Source organism: Gracilinanus agilis, chromosome 1 (assembly GCF_016433145.1).
Source record: "Gracilinanus agilis isolate LMUSP501 chromosome 1, AgileGrace, whole genome shotgun sequence".
In the NCBI taxonomy this organism is placed as follows: domain Eukaryota; kingdom Metazoa; phylum Chordata; class Mammalia; order Didelphimorphia; family Didelphidae; genus Gracilinanus; species Gracilinanus agilis.
In genome coordinates this window covers 559,453,085-559,471,756 of record NC_058130.1, presented here as the reverse complement: position 1 = coordinate 559,471,756, position 18,672 = coordinate 559,453,085, and the positions used below count along the sequence as shown (strand labels likewise).

At 35.9% G+C, this 18,672-nt stretch overlaps 1 protein-coding gene across 2 annotated transcripts in view; it reads left to right on the top strand.

Annotated features, from left to right (window-relative positions):
- The window catches only part of SPIRE1 (spire type actin nucleation factor 1), a 248,136-nt gene that overhangs the window by 219,922 nt on the left and 9,542 nt on the right, over window positions 1-18,672 (top strand). For both annotated transcript variants that reach the window (XM_044667073.1, XM_044667065.1), the window contains 2 exons: window positions 9,688-9,778; window positions 13,822-13,964. In XM_044667073.1, coding sequence (XP_044523008.1) covers window positions 9,688-9,778; window positions 13,822-13,964 — 234 coding nt within the window. The remainder of the gene's footprint in view (window positions 1-9,687; window positions 9,779-13,821; window positions 13,965-18,672) is intronic.

The following is an 18,672-nucleotide window of genomic DNA, read 5'->3' as shown; positions in this document are numbered from 1 at the left end:
TTTCCCCCCCAAGACTGGAGATCAGGTTGGAGACTTGTTGGAATGGCCTTTCTCTTCTGCCCAGAAGGAATCTGGTTCTCTGTTGCTCCAAAGAATGTTTCTCCTCTTCCATTTTCCTCTTTCTATCTGTAGTTCCTTTGAGTTTCAACTTTCTGGAACAAGAGGCTCTCCCAAGAAAAACTAATCACTTCTCATCTCATCAGTATGCTGCTAACTCAGATTTGGATACTTCTCACCTCTCTTAGTTTCCTCTCCCCTCCTTCCCTCTGGAGTGTTAGAAGGTAGAGCTCTAAATTCTCCCAAAGCTTTCCTTTATAGAGGGCAGAACCTACACCCTTGCTTAGTTTTAACTTCTTAGAACAATGCCCAGGCTAGGTATCTCCTGGTATCCCTCTCTTCTAGCCTCCTTTTGTGTGTGGTCTTTCCCCATTGTAAGCTCCTTGAACACTGTAATAATTGGATAATTTAGATATTACATATAGATATATATTTAAGATGTGGCCACCAGGAATCAACAATTCAGATTGATTCCATAATTAAAATAGACCCAAGTCAGGATCAGTTTTTTAAGGTAGTTTATTTACAATTAGGAAGGTAGAAGGTAGGGAAATAGAGAGAGGGAGAGGCTAGCTCAGGCCTACCGGAGGGTCGGGTGGAGAGAGGATTGAAAGGCTAATTAAACTAGGCTACGAGCCGCAAGGCCTTAGCAATTAGGGAGGCAAGAAGCCTACTTAAGGTAGAGAGTCTGGAAACACCAAGGTAGGCCAAGGAAATCAGCCTAACTTACCCACGTGACAATTCAGAGTGGAAACTGCCTGAGGTCTCAGCTGAGATCCTTCAGCACCAAGTTCAAAGCAGGAACTGCCTCAACAGGAAGTTGCCAACATACTTGAAGAGATAGTGTCTTTTGTCACTTCCTGTGGGTCCACTAATTCAAGTGGATAAATGGCAGCCCCTACACTGATTTGGACTGCCCAAAGGGCAGTCCCTTGTTCTTGATTTGTTACTTATTGTCACGTGTGGGTAACTCATCTCCCCTCTCCACTAAGGGAGGTGAGGATGACATTATCTCTGGTGGCTAGAGTTTTAACTATGAATGGGCTAGAGCTAATTCTATTTACACAACTCAGGAATTATCTTTTGGGGGGTGGGGTATATTTGTATCCGCAGGACTTAGCACTGTGCCCAACACATAGCAGACACATAATAAATGTTTATTGAATTGAATTAAAATAATTTAGGAAGCAGGAGATCATGTAAGATGTTTGTTATAATATTTTCTGGTATTTTCTCTCCTTACTCCCAAAACAAGAGACTAATGTAAGTTTGGAATGGATGGGATGTCATTTCTCCTCTTCCCAGAGGAGCCTGGAGACAAGGCAGGAGATTACCTAGCAAAGAGTCTAGTACATAGTAGGCACATAACAAATGTTTGCTGATTCATTGTTTGCTTTATACAAAGATCTCTGAAGATTGAATAGAATTTTTTTTAATCTTTCTCCTTTCCATTATAACAAAGTTAACTGCAAACCAAAACATAAAACTCTATAGAGTTTGTTATTTTTTTAACAGAATTTTAATTTTTGCTCAGATTCCTTTGACGGTTAACCTCCAGTGTTCAACTTGGTCTGTAACTGTCAGAAGTCTTAAGTCTTTGAAGAGGACTAAAATTTATTGCATTTGAGCTCTTCTTTCTGATCAGGAAGTATAGTTCTTAGGTATCCTTTCTTTCTTCTAACCCTTATAAAATCTCCTCCTGAGGTCCATCTGATCTGCTGACTCATTTTCCAGGCTTCTTTTTGAAAAAGAAATATAGTTCATATACTATTTTAATTCTCTTCAATTATAAATTTACATGTTTGTAAATATGGCTAAAAAGGTTAACCAGTGATGCCTGCTATAAGATTATAGATTTAGATCTGAAAGGAAACCTTAGAAATTGAGTGGCACATTTTGTTATTTTTCCAGAGCATAAATGTAGCATAAGTAGCAGAGATAGAATTTGAACCCAGATCCAATTATAGTACTACAGATTCCAAATACAGTACTACTCCTACCTCTCTCGGATTACAAATATGAATGCTTCCTAATTAATAGTTGTAAGCATAACTTAGACTTTTTGCTATTTAAATGCCATTAGCAATGACCAAGATGATTTTATTCATCTCCTTCCTATCTTGCTGCTACAATTTTGACAGTTGTGAATAGCTTGTAGCTATTGATCTTACCATTTACTAACTGGAATTATTTCAGTCTGTTGTTGTTGTTCAATAATTTTAGTCATTGTCTGACTCTTTGGGATCCCATTTGGGGTTTTCTCAACAAAGATACTAGAGTGGTTTGCCTTTTCCTTCTCCAGCTGAGGCAAACAGAGTTAAGTGGCATACTCAGGATTACATGGCTAGTAAGTGTCTGAGGTCAGATTTGAACTCAGGAAGATAAGTCTTCTTGGTTTTGCATCTGGCACTCTATCCCCTGTGTCACCTAGATACCCCAATTTCAGGGTGCTGAAATTTTAACAATTTTTATCTGCCAGCCTTTTCTGTTTGCCTCATCCTAATTTTAAAACGGATGTTTGGGTATCCTATTTCTATCACTAACCTGTAGCCTGCTCAGGTGAACTAAATTAAAAGCATGGCTTTGATGTCTGCAGGTTGTCTCCACCAAAGCCTTGTTATCAAACTGCTATACCACATTATTAACTGTCCTGTGAAATTTATGGTATTAGGATGTTGGGTTGAAGTGCTTAAATTTTAAATGTCAGCTCTTCATTTTTTCATTTAGCTTTTAAATTAATGTTTCTAATATGGCCATGTAATGAAATAAGATAGTTATTCTTTTATATTAGTGCTCATTTTCTCTATTTATTTAAATAACAATTTTTCCCAATTAAATGTAAAAATAATTTTCAACATTCATTTTTAAAATTTTGTTTTTCAAATTCTCTCCTTCCCATCTCCCTCCCCTCCCTGAGAGAGTAATCAATTTGATATAGTTTATACACCTGCAATCATGCAAAGCATCTTTTCATATTGGTTATGTTGTGGAAGAAGACACATAAAAAAAGAAATCCATGAAAAGAACAAAGGGAAAAGTAATATGCTTTGATCTGCATTCACACTGTATAAGTTCTTTCTCTGAAGATGGATAGCATTTTTCATCAGAGTACTCATTAATTTTTGAGTGAGGAAGCAAAATCTCTGAAAATAGTTATAACTAACAAAGGAAATAACTGCCTTGGTAAAATAATAACTTTTCACATCCTTTATTAAAAGTCAGTCCATTTATGGAGCTTTTGTCTAGCTTTCCAATTTTCTTTGTCTTAAGATGGAGAAATAAGAAGTATTATTTCATATGACACATATCATTGTGTATCCACATAGATTAAAAAAACAATAACTAGTTATCTTCTGGATAATGTCTTTTTTTAATTTTAAAAACATTTTTCCATGTTTACATGATTAATTTTCTTTCTTTCCCCTCTTCCCTCTCCCCTCCCAAAGCTGACAAGCAATTCCACTGGGATGTACAAATGTTATCACTTGATACCTATTTCTATATTATTCCTTTTTGCTGTAGAGCAATCTTTTAAAACCTAGACTCCAAATCACATACTCGCATATACATGTGATAAGTGATGTCATATGTTTTTCTTTTGCATTTCTACTCCCATAGTTCTTTCTCTTAGTCCTTCAAGAGTGTACTGGTTTGTTGCATTGCTACTAGTAGCAAAGTCCATTAGATTGGATTGTTCCACAATTGGATAAGATCTTTTCTAAAGGATCTACTGAAAGCATTACATATGCTGAATTAGGATACATAAGTTCAACAGAGACTGATTAATTTATTCACTGCCAGATCCTATATCTCCTTAATGTGGGCTAAATGATGCAAATTGTAATTAATCTATGCCTATTCATTCTATAGGACTTTTGTCCACTTATAAATCTTTCCAAGAGATTTCATCCATTGTCTTAGTGCCTTCCTCAATTTCACATGGCATTGTTTGGATGCTAGTAGAACACTGTATATCTATCACTTAACAGAGTACCAGCCCAAACTCCCTGGACATCAGCAGGAAGGAACTCATTCCTTTACATATTTTACATACTAGTAATACCAGACTCTTCTATTAGCTGCAGGTAACTTTTACTAAACAGGCTGCCCTCTCATGCTTGAAATATGTTCCTTCTGACCTCTGCCTTGAGATTTCTTCAAAATTCAGTTCAAGTCATACCCCCCACCAGAAATCTTTTCTGATCTCTTCAATTTCTAGTACTCTATCCCCAGAATTACTTTGTTTATATTTTTATGTGCATACATATTGTTTCCCCCTATTGTAATATAAGCTCTGTAAGGGCTGAGTGTATTTGTTTTTTATATTTGAACCCTGAGTACCTAGCACATAGAGTTTGTGTAATAGGTACTTAATAAATACGTAAGTGCTTTTCAAATTAAATTATTGAATCAAAATGCTTTTTTTCTTTTATAATCAACAAATAATATGCAAGATATTCTTAGTCCCTATACCTTTCAGTCAATTGTGTTAATATAAAGATGTGGTCCTTTGTAAAATATCATTTGGTCCTTTCTCAAAGCTTCATTGAGGATGCCTTCTTTTCATGTGTAGATTATTCTCATAAAATTTTTATAGAGTTTAGAAAGTAGAGATATAGGTCAATAATGATATATTGCCCATTAATTGGGTAAAGACGAAACAAATTATGGTGTGTGAAGGAGAGAATGAAGGAAGGTATCTGAGTGATGTGAGATGAAAAGAGGAGAAAAAACAGGAACTCAGCAAATGCCGTCATTTTTCCAGTGAAATATTAGATAAGGTTGAGAAAGTTGTGAAGGGAGAGCGATAGGGAGTTTAAGAATGAATGAAAAGCTTTGGAAAAGGCACCATTTGTGAGTGGAATTAGAATTTGTTGATTAGAGAAATCAATCTAGAAAACATAGTTGATTAGAGAAATGTAAAAGGATTGATTTGCTACAATGAAAGCCAAGTTGAGATTCTGTAACACAAATTTTTAGTGAACCTGGTCAGCAGTGCTTCACGATTTTCCCCAGCTTTGTTCACAATCAAGTCAATGAGAATAGTCCAAGACTGAGGATGAGATCAGTGACAGGATAAGGGAACACAGGGTTCAAGAGAAAGTGAGACTGTAGAGTTGGACTGACTCACTAAAGGATCAGAATGTCAGAAAGAGACTGTAGTCAATTCAGGGACAATGGCCTGAGAAAGAACTGAAGGATAGAGGGATTGAAGTTTATGGTAAGAATGAAGAATAGATTAAAGATTGCAAGCTGGAGCGTAAGGTGGAATAACAATAGGTAGTGATCAGGTAAAGGAATTTCAGAGTTCTGTGAGCATGAAAGTGGATCATCTTGTTTTCTAGATTTGCTTATTTTATGTGTCAGTTTGTAGCAGTCTTTCTAAGTTTCTTTGAATTCTTCATATTTGTTGTTTCTTCCAGAACAGTAATATTTCATTATATTCGCATACAATTTGATCAGCCTTACCTCATAGAGAAACCTACCTTATCTCCATGTCTTTGCTAGTACAAAAAGTGCCACTATAAATATTTTCTCTCTCTTTGACCTTGTTGAGGAACACACACACACACACACACACACACACACACACACACACACAATACACACACCTAGTAGTATTTCTAGGTCAAATGGTATGTACTTTTTAGTGTCTTTTCCCAGTGTAATTCCAAGTTACTTTTAGAGCAGTTGAACCAATTTATAGTTTTACCAAGTATATTGTCCCACTTGCCACTTCTGTCACCAGCCACTCAGAACAGCAGCTGTCAGAGTCTTGTAGAGATAAATGTGGGATAACAAATCTTGATTCTGCAAAGTTTACAGGGATTCATAGACTCTGACTTTGGGGACCACCCATCTTGATGTAGCTTCTTCTCTCCTCTTTGTCTTCTCTGAATTCCTTGTGAACAATTCCCAGGTGACTCTTCATTCCGTGACATCAGGCTGGAGTAATCCTGGGAAAGTCTGTCTCCATGGTTATCCTGAGACAGGGCCAGATTCCAATGTTGGGTTTCATCTGCATAATTAAACCCTTGGGAACTGATGAAGTCACTAAGTGAGAGTATAGCAAGAAGAAAAAAAGATCAACCTACACCAGTTTTGGGATACACCCACTATTAGAGACCATGATACAGATGATAAGCCAGCAAGAAAACTGAAATAGAATGATCAGATAGGTAGGAGGACCTGGAAATCTCTTCTGCTATTCTTTCTTGAGGCAGCATAAGTACCTAGACAGGTAAACTCCATCTGGTACTGAGGTCTCTTCAGGTGGATGTAGTTCCTATTCCTCTATCTCCAGTTCTTTTGGGGTCCACTGATTTAACTGGCATATTTGACTCTTTTATACTGACAGATTGGGGGGAGGGGGAGATAAGGGAGTGAGCTTTTTCCCCCCATAGAGTATTATGTCCTAGATATTCCATTACTGTCCAAATGATAAGTGAGGCGAAGTGTTCCAGATTGCCTAACAGAGATTTAATTTTTCCAAGCTCCTTCCTTATATTTAGCTCAGCCTCTTAAATAGATGAGATCTTCAACATCTTCAGTCATTACTGAAGAAAGGAAGCATTTTAGAAGTCAATAAACATTTAGAATTTTTTGATGATATAACTTACACAAAATTAAAGTTAATCTTCATTTTCTCACATACTATCTTTACATTCACTTTAGCAGAATTCAAAAATTCCTTCCAAATAATTTCTAGGTCCTAAGTCCAGAAGGAAGCTAAGTTGCCAATTAGACTCTTTAGAACTCCCATTTTGCATTTTTCAAAGGGGACTGAGGGAGGGCCATAGAATTTTAGACCCACATAATAAGGGGACCTCTAAAATAAGGGGAGTGGCCTAGATGACCTAAGATCTCCCCTTAGAGGAAATAGACTTAGAGGGAAAAGAATATCTCCAAGGTTACAAAGATCTGAATACTAGAAAACATTTGTTGACTCCAGGGAAGTACACTACTATGCTTCCTTACTTCTTTAAAAGGTTTTCAGAAAAACAAACATTTATCTACCTGCTTTATAGATAAGAATAGTTAATAAACTTAAGTTTTTGTTTTTGTTTTATAGGATTGCACTAGTGGAAAGAAGTAAAAGGGAAAGAGCTCTTCTTCAGAAATCAAAAGAAAAATCTTCTATCAATCCCTACCCCAATCCACCCCCTCTGCCTCTGTCATCTTATCTTTTTGCCAGTTATAGATAGGAGATAACTGTTAAGTATTCATGATAAGGGGCAAAAGCAAACTGAAAAATTGGTTTCTTTAAGCATAAAATTAGATTTTTTTAAGGCATTTTAAAGTGGGCCAAAATGGAACCAAATCTTTAAAAGCACTTAGGTCATGTTAATACAGTTCACCCCACTGCCACTTCAACAATGATCTCTTTCAGCTATTTTAAATTTTATTCAATTAAGGGTAAATCTTCAGTCCAACCAGCAATCTGGGAGCTGCCCTAGAAGCTTTGCTTAAATCCTGAGCTTGGAATGGAACTTTCTACTCAAGCCTTAAGTTAATCATGCCTTTTCCTGAGGCTTGCCTGTGTGAATAAACAAAACCCCACTGTCCACCTGGTGACAACACACCTGCATTGCAGACTAAGAACCTGAAAGGAAATAAATTTTTAAATGTACAATTTCCAAGTTGCCAAGAGAATGATCTGCAGAAAAAAAAGAGTGTTTCATATCCAATTATAAACTAAGGGGAAAAAAGATAATTTGCCTTTAGAATCAATACATTTAACAGTTTTTAACATCCCATTTGAATGTCATTGGGATTATTTTGTTGAGGGAGGGAGATAGGAAGGGAAGAGGCAGCTTGACATAATGGAAAGGATCCTGGATCCAGAGCCAAAGAAAGTCAGTTTCTGTCCAGGCTCCTCTATTTACTACTACCTGTGCAATAGCAAATCATGTAATCTCTGAACTTCATTTCCCTTATTTGTAAGGTGTTGCTCTTAGATTAATTGGCTGCATTTGTAGGAATAATATCCACCTAAGACAAACTAATTCAGCTTTTCCTCAAAAGGTACCAAGACTTACATGGTCCAAGGGACTGGTGCTGGAACCATTCATGTAACTTCCTGATGACCTAAAGACAAAAGCTAGCCTGGGAGGAGTCAATTCCTTCCTCAATTTTGACATATAAACTTCAAGTCTGTTCTGACCAACCTGTCAGCATAGCTAACAAGAAACAGGAAAGTTATTCCCAACTGAATCAATGTTGTTTGTTGGAGAAATATTTTTTTCACACAATATCTAAATAAACTGCCTTTTGCAAACAGTCCACTGGACTATAAGTGTCTCATTACTCCCAAACCTGCACCATAAGGCCAGCCTAAGTTAGGCCTGATCCACAATAATTTATAAGGTGCCTTGTGATTCCATACTATTGCCCTCTGACTTTTGTGAGACTTGGCACATTGTGTACAGTCTTTCTTTGAAAATAATTTCAACCTTATCCTCAACATGTTCTTAGTACTTATGGTTTAATGACTATCCATACCCCGAAGGAGCATTATTCTAATTTTGCTGGCTAGCTCTTCCTCCTTGAAATTCACTGTATCTGGGATAAATATTTCACTTGTGTTGCTTGATTTGTTAAACATCATCCAAAGAGTGTGGAAGGTCACTGTTCAAGCCTCTTTTGTTTGAATTTCGTCATTTACACAGCCTCTTTCCAACCCCTGTTCTTTGACTAGATTCTTTTTCATAGAGCTTGTTTGAATCTAATGATTTCAGATTCCAGTAGGTTTTAGATAAAGCTAGTTTATAGTAAAGAGCTAATTTTTACAGACACATTAACTAGAAATTAGTCATTAAAACCTATGTCACCACCATTTATCTCACTTTTCAGGTAAAAATGTATGCAAAACCTTTTTTTTAAATTAAGTTAAAGAAATCAACTGATATGTTACTAGTATGAGGAATGTAACAGTTGATAAAGTGCAGTGGTATCACGAAAGCATTGTTTTAAACTTCATAGTACATCTAATGGTACATTCACATTTATAAGTAAGTTGGAAATTTACCTTATGGTTTATGACAGTGATGGGCAAACTACAGCTGGCAGGCCAGATGCAGCCCCCCCGAAATGTTCTATCTGGCTGGGCGACATTATTCCTAATGTGACAAATACAATGAGTAGGATACGATACAATGAAACTTTGAAAGAGTTGCCTTAGAAATGACGGACAGATGAGCATTTCCTTTCCTTTGGCCCCCTCTTTAAAAAGTTTGCCCATCACTGGTTTATGATATAAAGATACTGAAGCATCTGCTTTTTAGTTTTTTGTACCAGATTCCCAAGACAGCCTTGCTTAGTGGATAAAAGAATGGATTTTGGAGTCAGGACAACCTAGGTTCTAGTCAGAACTTGGTAGCTAGCTTTAGGCAGCATTCTAAGACTTGAAATTATAGATTTTTATCAGTGGAAGGAATTCTCACAGTGACAAAATCACAAATCCTTGGCATATTAATATGCTTGACTAAAGTTTTAAATTCTTTGCTAATTTTTTTTTGTCAGAGTTGCTAATGTAATAATGGTATTTAATATCCAGTTTTGTCATGGTTTAACATTAGGTGGAAATGGTCTGGTTATTATTCTTGCTTTTCTCTCCATACCTTATTCTAGGAGGAAACAATGCACAAGTCAGCAAGCAGCAGCAGTGTATCTCCCTCCCTTCTGGAAGACCCCATATTAGAGGCTATGCCAAGCAGGAAAAGTAAGTATTAGTGTTCAGATAGATATCCTACATCACCATCATCCTCATTGATAGATATATATCATGCTTTTGGGTTTGTAGAATGATTTAAATATGCTATCTCATTTGATCCTTATAACAACCTTGGGAGGTAGGTGCTATTATTCCCATTTTACAGTTGAGGAGACTGAGGTTAAGTGAATTACCCAAGGTCACATAGCTAGTAAATGTCTGAAGATAGATTTGACCTTAAGTCTTCCTCATTCAAAGTCTAGGATCCTGTCTGTTATGCCACGTGCTTCCTTTGAGTAAATCAGAATTGTTACATAATAAATTGTATTTAATGCTTCAGCAAAAGCAGGATGATTTCAGAAATAGCTGGAAAAATCTATATGAACTAATGCAGAGTGAAATAAGCAGAACCGAGAACATTGTATACAGTAGCAGCAAAGTATAATGTCAAATGTGAAAGGCTTAGCTACTCTCAGCAATGAAATGATATGGGCCAGTTCTAGGACTTAGGACAAAGAATGCTCTCCACCTCTAAAGAGAGAACTGTTGAAATCAGAATGCAGATCAAAGCTTTTACATTAATTTATTTACAGTTTTATTTGGAGGTTTGGGTTTTATATGATTATTCTCTTAAAAAAGTGACCAATATGGAAGAATGTTTTGTATCATTATACATGTATAAACCAGGGGGAAAAAAAGAATAAACCATTATGTGTATCAAAAAAGAAAAAATATTTCATCAAACTATTTCAGGATATCCTATGGTCATTTGGAGGTGGCACGAAGTAATAATGGAATTTTACCAGTCAGGATGACATGATTCTTCTTCTTCTTGGGCTATGAAGAAAGTTGTCAGGTGGAGCTGACATTTGAGTCTCTATTGCTAATCCTTTGTCCTCTTCATTTTATTGCTTGGAAGCTAGTATAGGGCACCAGACCTGGAGTCTGGAAGACCTAAGTTGAAATCCATTTTTCCAGGTCCAAATTACTAGCAGTGTACCCCTGGGCAAAATTATTTGAACTCTGTTTGCTTTAGTTTTCTCAGCTGTAGAATGGATATAATAATAGCACTTGCCTCCCAAGGTTGTTAAAAGGATTAGATTAGCACTGTGCCTGGAAAACAATAGGCATGATAGAAATATTGGCTATTATTGTTGTTGTTATTGCCTAATTTTACTCAAAGAAAATTATTTATCTTACTTTCTATCCTATCACATTTTTTTCATTTCTGACAAATCAAGCATATTTGTATGAGCCGATAAATCTTTATAACTAACTGTAAAAAAGAAATCAACTCTTGTAGATTGGAGTTGCTTAAGTTTCTACATCTGATCTGAAGCCCAGCAACTTATTATACACATTCACAGACACCAAAAGTTTCTCCGAATTATTCTAGTTTGCAAGAAGTTATGATTTTTGATTATCTTTAGTTGGTGTTTGACCAATTAAATTCTAAAGGGAAAGAATTAAATCAGATAAGTGCCTTAATTAAAGAACCTTTAAAACTATATTTCTTTTGCTCTCTTTTTGTAATTCTTTAAGTAGGACAATCCAAATCAGTGAATCAATATGTTTGGCTTAAAAAGTGAATGTTATTTCTAGTTTATTTTGTTTTTTAAAATTAATGCACAATTATGTTGGCCCTGAAGTGCTTCATTTTTTAATTAAATTTTATTAGAGGTCCAGACATGGAGTCATGAGACCATTGTTCAAATGTGAGCCACAATAATTACTTGGTCTCTATTTCTAGATGAGTCATTTCACCACTGTAAGTAAGTCTACTTCCTCTGATCCTTGTTAGAGGAGTATGAAGATCAAAAATTGTTTCTAATCTTTGTAGTTTCTACCTCCTGGCCTGGTTTGTTGTATTTTTTAGAGGGAAAATTTCATAAGCCTTAAATGGCTATTGTCAACATTAGCTGGTGGCATCAAAACTCTTGTCAAGGAGAACTGTGATTCAATCATCAGACTGTAAGGATAAAAGTTCAGAATTCCAGATCTTATTGTTCTGTACTTCAGTTTGTCCACTTAGAAGTTAAAAGACACTAATTTCCTGGGACTAGATATTAATAATTAGGCATTTGTAATGAAATAGATATATCACTGTTATCATTTATTTTGACATTTAAACTTAACTTTTCTATCACTAACTTTTTTAAAAATCCTTATCTTCTATCTTAGAATCAATACTGAGTATTGGTTCCAAGGCAGACAAGAGTAAGGACTAGTGTTATATTTAAAGAGGTCACTAACTCTATTTGAGGTATATTAAGTTGAAGTACAGAGAGATGATAAGTTGGTACTTCTTTAAAACAGTTGCCCAGGCAGGATCCTTTAGGTCAAAGTGGTTTATCCCTTCGGGACCCACCTGGGGTTAATTGATATTATTAAATTGGGCTCTTCGGCTGGGATAACATTGATAATCTGACTGCGTGTCTCCCTTCCCAAATAAGCTTTGGAAACCAATTCAGAAAGGTACTTTAACTTTGTATATATTTGATAAGAAGGATAATGGTAAAGGATTGAGGTATTAGGAGACCCTACTTAAATTGACACTAATGAATCTCTAACTGCTGGCAATGAAGGAATCAAGATGATAGCTTCCCTCTGGTCCAGCCTGGCCAGGGCTAAAGCAGAGTAGGTAAACTGCTGGGAAATATTCAGCTTCTTCTTCTGTAGATCTTAAGCCTTAACAGTTGAGATATATCCACCCTTTCCACCCTCTTCTTCATCTCCTGCCCACTTCCTGGATCCCTCCCGGGCCCTGGGAAGCCTAGATAGCTAAGATGATGAAACTCCTAATATCTAGGGGCAGTAGATACTTAACCACACATAGATGGTGGCCAAGTACAAGTTGATAATGGTACAAGTAACACAAGAGGAGCTTGCAAGGTAGTGTTTGCAACTCTCTATCTCCAAAGACCAGGATCCACACACTGATCTCTAGCCTCAGGACAGGAAAAAAAACCCCAGAACCTCTCTCAGGGTTCTCAACTACTCCCTCCTGCCTCCCACATGCCTCTCTGGGAATATTCTATCCAACTGACTTATCTGTCAATCAAAAGTGAACTTCAAGCTCCCAGAGATTCAATATAACACTAGGCAATGGAGGTGAAGTGACTTACCCAGAGTCACACAGCTAGGAAGATTTGAACCCAGGAGCTCTCTTCTCTAGGCCTGGCTCTCAATCCACTGAGCCATCTTGCTGCCCCCTGTCATTAACTTATCATGTACCCCTCTTGACTCCTGTATTGTTTATTGGTAATGAAAGAACCTTGATAACTATTTATATAAAAGATCTACATACCCTATATTTAAGAAAGGGATACATAAAAGACTACCATTTTACTGGATAAACTGGGAATCATTTTTATTCAAATTTTTTTCTTTAAAATTTTACAAAATGAAACAAACATTTCCATATACAAAGTAAAAGATAGTGCACAAATGAAATTACATATCTCCTATATGTTTAACTTACTTTTCTTCATATCTACATAATAATTCGCATTCACAAGTGTCTCAGCTCCTCCCAACCCTCCTTGTATCACAATGTGGTCAACATGTACATATTAATTAAGTTGTTCATATTTCACCTTTCTGTTCACTTTCTGGAGGTAATAGTCACAATTTATTCTTCTAGCATTAATTCTGTGTTTTCATATAATATTTTCCTGGTTCTACTCATTTCACTATTCATTATCTCATACAGTTCTTTCCAGATTTTTTAAAGAAATCAGTCTGTTCATCATTTATGGTCCAATAGTATTCCATCACAATCATATACCACAGTTTGTTCAGCCTTTCCCCAATTGATGGGAATCTCCTCAGTTTCCAATTCTTTGTCACCATGAAGAACTGCCATAAATATTTTGGAACATATGAATTCTTTTCCTCTTTCCCTGAATGCTTTGGGAAAGACTGGATCTAAGGGTTTATACAGTTTTATAATATCTGGGCATAATTCCAAACTGCAGGTCATGTTTTTTAAGGGTCAGGGAGAAGAGATTGTTTCTGGTGAAAAAGATAACTTATTTTGGTTAAATCTTTAGTGCCTCCAAAATTCTTGCCCATATCATCAACACCCCAGCCAGAGAGACGGCAGCCACCCCAAAGACGACATTCGATTGAAAAAGAAACCCCTACCAACGTTAGACAGTTCCTGCCACCATCCAGACAGAGCTCCAGATCACTTGTAAGTAATTAAAAAACTGGATTGTAGTTTCTTTCCAAAGGGGGGAAAAATCAATTCCAAAGATTTAAATTAAAACAAAACTTTTTTTTATTTAAAAGAAATAAAAATAACATGTAAGTAAAGGATCAGTATTTCTGATGAACTGCATTAAAAGTTTTTCAACATTTTTTCATTAGGAGACATGGGAAGTCATATGAAAGAAATGTTTTTTTGTGTCCTATGTTAATCCACTGATATTGACTTTAAAAACTGTTCAAAGATTCTGTAGCAAAGTCCAATCAGAAGTCATCAAGTTCACTGATGCAGCACATTTTAACATTAAGTTTATTGGAGGAGAATAATGTTTGACTCATTAATTCCCATTGTACTTTGTTTTCCACTTCATGGGGTGAAATAGAGAAATTGGAGAAAAAAATAACTAGTGCTGTCTGGAAGAATTTACCAAAGTTCTCCAAGAGACTGCCAGGCCCAGTGTACAGTTTCTTATTTCTTGGGTCAGCAGGACATTGAGTCCAGGAGCACCCTGCCAACAAGAGTTCAACAATTCCACCAGCCAGAAAAAAGTCTGAAAAGCTTCTTGTTCAGTTTCTCTTGGCATAAAAAAGGTTTCCCGTATGTCACAAGGCTTAAATCAATAATTCTGTCTCAGTATCTCAAATTTAATGCTTTGCTGTAATGCTTACAAGTCAGTCTAGAAAAGACATAACTTAAATCAGAAATGAAGAAAATGGAGGAGACCTGGAGCTTCTTTTTTCAGTCCATGAAAATTTGATTTTTTCCCTCAAGGGGTACAAATGAGACAAGGATAAACTCTTCAAGACTATGTTACCTTTCATACTGGAAGAGAAAAAAGGACATGGGGAGGAAATTTACTAACCTAGACTACAGACTTAAGTCCTAAAATTTAGTCAGTTCATTTCTATTCTAGGGAAATACAACTGAGGAAGACAGTATTATGAAAATAATTTTTTTTGTTCTTCTCACTCTTTTGAGATTGTTGTTTGTGTGAAGGCTGATTCACCTTTTAGTTTCTTTAGATATCTTATTGGGGTTTCTAACAGGATATCATTCCCTGTGGTGAAGAAAATATCCTTGGATGCCTTCTATAGAAAGAATCATTTTAACCTATGTATGTGGTTTCCTTCCTCTAACAAAAGTGAAAGATTCATAGTGAATAGTTATTTTCACAGCATACTTCAGTAGGGTTGCCACTGATTCAAAGAGCAAATATAAAAAAAAAATTGGAGGATTTTTTTCCTTTTAGTGTTAGTTTAAGTTTTACTCACCTTTGAATTTAGGAATATCATTCAGCGTCCTGGCTGCCCTTTGTTCCCTTTACAAATGAAATATACAAATTAAAATACCTATGTAGGCACCTAAGTGGTGCAGTGGGTAGAATGCTGGACTCTGAGTGAGTCAAAAAGACCCCAGTTTGAGTTGTAGTCACTAACTGATTCTGGGCAAGTAACTTAACCTGTCTCAGGTTCAATTTCCTCACCTAAAAATGGGGATAATAATAACTTATAGGATTTTTGTGAGGATTAATTGAAATGTTAGGTAAATATATACATAGATATAAATTTTGGTGTATATACATATATATTTATTTGCATACATATACTTACATACATAAAATCTTTCAACCAACCAGTAATCAATCAATAAACATTTAAGTACCTGCACTGTACTAAGTGGACTTTGCAAACTTTAAAGCAGTATATATATGTTAACTCTTGCTGTTATCATTATCATTATTGTATTAACCTTTGTGCAGAGCATTAGGCTGAGTAACTGGGAGAGTACAAAGTTTAGATAAGATAAAGTCCTTTAACCTTAAGGAGTTTCTTATATTCTAGCATATCTATTTATATAAAAGTTTTTGGGGGCCAGACTATAAGCATATATGTAACATTAAATTAAACATTTTAGATGGATTGCTAACAAATTTGGTCTCATTTGGGGGAATGCAAATCAAAAGAATATGCCAAGAAAGAATCTCCACCACTGTAGGCAAGCGTGGGGTAGGTCCTTTTCAAGATAACGTGCAAAGCTCTCTGCAGTCCTTATGGCACCAGATGAGTGGTAACTATTATTTTGCTTCCTTGTGAAGCTGAATTATGGGTAAATGTACATAGTCTTATTATGTTGATGTTTTCTCTTATGAAGTAGGAAAGTAAGGTGACACCTATTTAGAAAAATGGTTGTGTAATAGGTAGAGTGTTAATCTTGGAATGAGAAGGACCTGAGTTCAGATTCTTTCTCAACATTGTGGCCATGGGCAAGTCACCTTTTCTTAACCTCTTTGTAAATTGAGCATAATAATAGCACCTATCTCACAGGGTTGTTGTGAGGAACAAATGAGATGATATGTGTAAAGCCCTTTGTAAATTGGATAGTGCTATAAAAATGTTAGCTATCTTTACTATTGTTGTTATCAATAATATTTAAAAGTAGAATGTGAATAGCTCTTAGGCTCTCAGATTTCTCTCATAATTTTTCAAAACAACATGAGTACAATATATATTTCATATACAATTTTTGCTGTCAAAAATTCCTCTTAAAATAACATAAAGCACACAGAAGTTAATGTTGTAGCTTAACTCTCTCAAAAATGCCCTCTGGTTTAGTAACTGATAACATTTTTATATAAAGGGAATGATGCTGATTAGAATATATACCCCATGTTTTATAAAATAAGGTACTCTTTTGTGTTTTAAATCCTTCTACCAAGACATGTAAAATGTTTTTGCTAATAATCTTAATTTGTATTATACCTTCTTTCCTCCCCTTTTTACAGGATGCCTTGAAGTTTGTTCAGCTTTGGCCAAATGATGGTAATTTTCCATCAGATTGAAAGAAGGCTGATCTTTAAATACCTTCTGTGACTTAAGAGACTAAGCAAATTGATTGTTAGAATTTCTTAGCCGTATGTTCCGTCATTTATATAAAGCAACTGATTGTCCTATATACTCTTTAAGTTCCATTTTCTCTACCCCACCATCAAAATCATTCATATATGGATTGAACACTTAATTTAGGAAAAGTCTAAATATAAATCTTTGCTGTGAGAAAGAAATTGATCTCCAGCAATTAGAAATTCAGAAATTTCTAGGTTTTTATTAATGGATACAAATACTGCACAAGATATATAGAGAAAGATAGATAGATAGATAGATAGATACATACATACATACATACATACACACATACATACATACATACATAAACATATCAAGCTTTACATTTTCAATTAAAAAAAATTTCGTGACTTGGAATCCCTATTATGACATCATTCATGTTCTGCATTCATTTGTTTTTTTTTTTGTTCCATCTTTTCTTTTTCCCTCGCAATTTTCTTTTTTTCCCTATTGTTCAGGTTCCTAGGATAACCAGTTTATGGCCAAGGACACCTTTCCGACCACTTTTTTCTACCATACAAACAGCTTCTCTGCTCAGCTCTCATCCCTTTGAAGCAGCCATGGTTGGGGTAGCAGGGGCTATGTATTATCTCTGTGAGAGAGCTTTTACCAGCAGGTGGAAATCCGCAAAGGTTGGCCTCTTTCTGCCGGTTCTGGGAATTATTTTACATTTCTCCACCCTCTTTGAGAGCAAGTACTGCTGAAAATACTTAACAACTTAGATTGGCACTATGCTTCTGATTGTTGATTTCAGTCTTCTGTAGGATTGATAGATCACTCAATTATCTCATTTGAGGGGAAAATCAACTTCGAAAGGACAACAAACTAAAAATGCAGCATCAGATTAGGGGGATGCTTTAGCTGTTTTTCTCTTCAAGTAACCTCATTCTACAGCATGGAGAAGCCTTTCATTCTGCCCTCTTAGATTAGGAGTATATTGCTAATGCACTAAATACCACCACCCCACCCCACCCCCACCTGGATTGTTCCTAGTTGAGAAAATGGCGTTAACACAGCCACTTTAATTGGCGTAGCTAATAATATCCTGCTGAAGACTATACCAATAGCTATGTAAACCACAGCCAGATCATTTGAGCAGTATGGCTGCCATCTGCGCCTGAGGTGCTTTAGGCCTTTCTCCATTTGGAGAATGTTCATGAATGTGCTGCCAATAAAGAGTAGCACTGTGGAGGCAGCTGGGTAGGATAGTGGATAGAGCACCAGGCTTAGAGTCAAGAGGGTCCTGGGTTCTAATCTGGCCTCAGACACTTCCTAGCTGTGTGATCCTAGGCAAGTCATTTAACCCCCATTGCCTCGCCTTTGCCACTCCCTTCTCTTAGAATTAACGTAAAGAGATGAGGTAAGGGATAAAAAAAAAAATGAAAAAGTAGCTCTGTGTCTATGCTTATTGGAAGAGGTTTTGTTGTTTTTTTTAAACTACTAGACTCTCTTAAAAAGATATGTAATGATAAGTAGGATGTCATGGGACTTTATGCAAACCCACTTCCTCCTTAAACAGAGAAATGATGGTTTCTTCTGTTTTTTAAACTGTTTGAAATATTTTCATTACTGATGTTTTATAATTACTTTTGAGATTTTCACACATGGTCTATCTTACCATCCTTGAATCCTCAAGATTTTAAAGCAAGGGGAAATGTTCAAAAGCTCTCATATAAAAGATATGAAAATTATCTTGGAACATACTAATACTGATTTCTACTATAAATTCACCATGCAAAGTAGATCAACACATGTAAGCAGAGTTATTGTTTACTCTAGCAAAGGGCTAC